The sequence below is a fragment of the Atta cephalotes genome, assembly GCF_000143395.1.
Source record: "Atta cephalotes unplaced genomic scaffold scaffold00017, whole genome shotgun sequence".
Lineage (NCBI taxonomy): Eukaryota > Metazoa > Arthropoda > Insecta > Hymenoptera > Formicidae > Atta > Atta cephalotes.
Window position 1 is genome coordinate 5,907,124 of NW_012130081.1, and position 3,601 is coordinate 5,910,724.

Consider the following 3,601-nt stretch of genomic DNA (forward strand, 5'->3'; position numbering starts at 1 on the left):
CAACTCTATTACATTAACAATTTTTTTTAGGAGACTGTATCGAATTTTGCGATCCATTCATTATTTTAAAATTCACATTAAAAGAAAACGATATTCCTTAAAAGATCCTGCATTGTTAGCGGAGGGTTAAGATGTCTGTAATTTAAAAAAAAATGAAAAATAATAAACTAGAGTATTAATTAATTTAGAAGATTTATGCAAATCAATAAAACAGATGGCAAACCTCATATATTTTGGACATATTTTATTTTGTTATTGCAGCACCGATGAAGATGCCCGCCAGGCAATGATGCACGATGGCGGTAAGATCAAGGAGATGAAGATCAAGCTGCTATTAAGCTCACGTACCGAGATGCAAAAGGTGATTGAAGCCGCTCGACAGCAGACTTTGAGTTTGCAATGCATCATGCAAACTACGCCGGTGGCGGTACCGCCTGTAGTTTCCGGCAAACAGCCTGGTTCACCGACGGACAAGAGAGACAAAGACAACGACAGCGAGTCCAGCAAGGATCGGAAGGATAGACGCGATCGATCGAGATCGCGAGACCGTTCGCGGTCACGCGACCGTGACCGTGACCGAGATCGTCGTGATCGAGACCGCGGAAGAGATCGACGACGACGAGATCGTAGCAGATCTCGGGACCGAGAACGCGATAGACGAGACCGGCGTCGTCGCCGGGATCGATCCAGATCGCGCGATCGCACAAGATCGCGCGATCGTGATTCAAAGAGAAATTCCACAAACGACAGGCGTAAGGATACTAACGAGGATGACAACAGCGAAGTCGTATGCGTTGCTCAGTTCCACAAGGACAAGGCATCGACAGTTACATCGAAAAAACCGCTTGAAAATGGCGTATGGGAAGTTCCACCACAAACGCAGATGCAAGCTGCTCTGTTGGCGCCGAGTATCTTGGGAGCTGGCGTCGCCGCTCTGTCTCAAGACTCGGAGACTCAGCGTTCGGCCATGGCTGGCTTTGGCACACCCGTGATGGGCCAGCAATCGATGTTGCAATCTGGACAATTCTCTATAAATGGTCTTAATGGTGTTGGTAATCTCATGCAACCGCATATGCAGACTCTCGCCGGACATACAGTGGGTATGACATCCTTATCGCAGAATCTGAACACTGGCACCAGTCTACCCAATTTGAGTGGTCTCGGAACTCGTCCCAAAGAACCTTGGAGTCAAAACGAGCAGAGTAGAATGGACCAAACCGGACGATTCTCCGGCCGATCGAATCAATTCGGTAATCAGGAATATGGGACTACTGGCAATTATCGTGGTACCAGGCCGAATAATCCATTCCTGAACAAGGTGCAAGAACTTGAAGGCCGTCGCAATCCACATGCATTTCAGGCTAGTACCTCCAACTTTGGCAACTTCGATAACGATCGACCAACATCCGGTAGAAAGTCCGGCAATTCGAGATTCTCCAATGAGAATAAGAACGGCAGCAATGGAGGCCATTGCGTGGAAGTGCGCAATATGCCATTGAGTGCAACGTACGCGGATCTACGTCACGCATTTCATGGTATCTATATTAGGAAGGATGGCATGAAGATAATCAATGATAACCACGGTAATCGCGTAGGCATTGCATATATCAAGTTTGGTAAGGCCGAAGGCAAAGAACTCGCCCTGAGCACAACAAGATACGTGCGAGGTTCCGAGGTAGAGGTACTCGATTTGGACGAGAGTATTTTCGATAAAGCAGTGAATTCTTACTCGCCCGAGAATAGGGAAGATGGTACTGATGGCGATGTTAGAAATTCTATGTGCATCCTGCTGACGGATCTGCCGTCCTTCACCAAAGAAATGGACATAGCCAAGCTGTTCCATGACTGGAAGATCAACGATCTCTTCATTACTAATAGTAAGGAGACTGGTACCACTCAGTATATGGCTTACGTGCAATTTGCACGACTCGAGGACGCCAAGTCATCTCTGAGTACGCCGCTTAAGATCGGTAGCAAACAAGTAACTGCGACTGCAATCAGTGAGGAGAAGTTCGCGCAAGCGAAACGCGAACATGAGCAAACGAGCATAAATCAAACGGATTGTGTTCTCATGCGTGGTTTGCCATTCCAGACAATCGACCGGGACATTTTCGATTTCTTCTCGGACATCGGCATAGTACCGCTTTGCATTCATATGATGCTCAATCAGCAAGGCAAACCAGCCGGTGAATGCTTTTGCGAATTTGATTCGGCCGAGAAGGCGGAACGTGCGATTACCAAGAATGGTCTACCACTTGGCAAAAATATACCCACTATTGAATTGGTGCCACGAGTTAAGATGCTCGAAACTCTTGGCATGATGGAGGCGCAACAACAGACACAGCAGCAACACTTTCCGATACAGGAGCAGCATCAGAGACCACCGCGCTTCTCCGGACCGATAGGCCATATGTTACGTTTCGGCAATACCGGCTTCGGACCTCGTTGCCCGCCTGGTAGTCTAATGGGTATGCCGCGTCACATGATGGGTCGCCATCCACCGTCCATGGATTATGTCGAGGGTTTTGGTAAACCTGGCTGCGTGCTATCACTAGAGAATGTTCCGTTCAAGGCAGACATTAACGAGATTATCGAATTCTTTGGTGATTTTGATGTAAAACGAGAGAATGTGATTCGCCGTTACAACGAAAGGGGTATGCCGACGGGAGATGCGCGCGTGGCTTTTTCGTCGCCTAGTGAGGCGCAGCGAGCGCTCAAGGAACTTAAGCATTGTAAGATGCGAGAACGTACCATATATATGAAAGTAGCGTGAGATCCATCGTTTCGCCGTGGAGAAGCTGATGACAGCACATAAAAGAACATCGTCATTGTAATAATGATATCCGGCCGGATCGAATATGTTCGCACCAAGTTCTGTGTGTGGAATGAATGCAATATCTAATAAGACATCTTCTGACAATTTTATCGTAAGAGTCGGTTTTATACGAAAAGATAAGCGCCCAATAGAGATGCTTTGAGATGCCTTTTTCGTGTGAAAGACTATACTTCCTTATTAAACTGGCGCCAATCTACGTGTACATAGAATGCATAACTTTTCTTTACCCATTCATATCATGCCATACCGCCCAAATTGTTTCTATCGCAAGGCATTTAACTGTTTACTTACTACATCAAGAATGGTGTTTCAAGCACGATTGTAACATTAGATCATAACATGTCTAGGATAAAAACGTATTCACCGCTAACCCGACATGTATCATTACCCAGGAGGTACGGACGAATGTACATTATTAAATGTAAAGAACTTTATTATCTTATTTTTAATATTTCATTGCAATACCAAATAACGTTTTAGTTATGGAAACAAAAGAAGCAAAGTACAAAGTTAAGGATTCGAATAATTGCGTTTTTATTTTTACGTTTGCTGTCATGAATTAATATTAGAACCCGAATGCAATTCGAAGACGATAAAGGGGACAATCCTTATGAAAAACAAGTTTTACGTACATGTATACATTTGTAATGTACATGTATACATTTACGATAATACACATGTATTATAGTGCATACATTAAATATATATATATATATATATATATATATATATATATATATATATATATATATANATATATATATA

General features: G+C 44.1%; 1 protein-coding gene across 1 annotated transcript; it reads left to right on the forward strand.

The window, feature by feature from the left end:
* Window positions 1-214: 214 nt before the first annotated feature.
* Window positions 215-2,773, forward strand: LOC105618671. Its single transcript, XM_012200199.1, has one exon. The coding sequence runs from the start codon at window positions 215-217 to the stop codon at window positions 2,771-2,773; it is 2,559 nt and encodes an 852-aa protein (XP_012055589.1).
* Window positions 2,774-3,601: the final 828 nt, after the last annotated feature.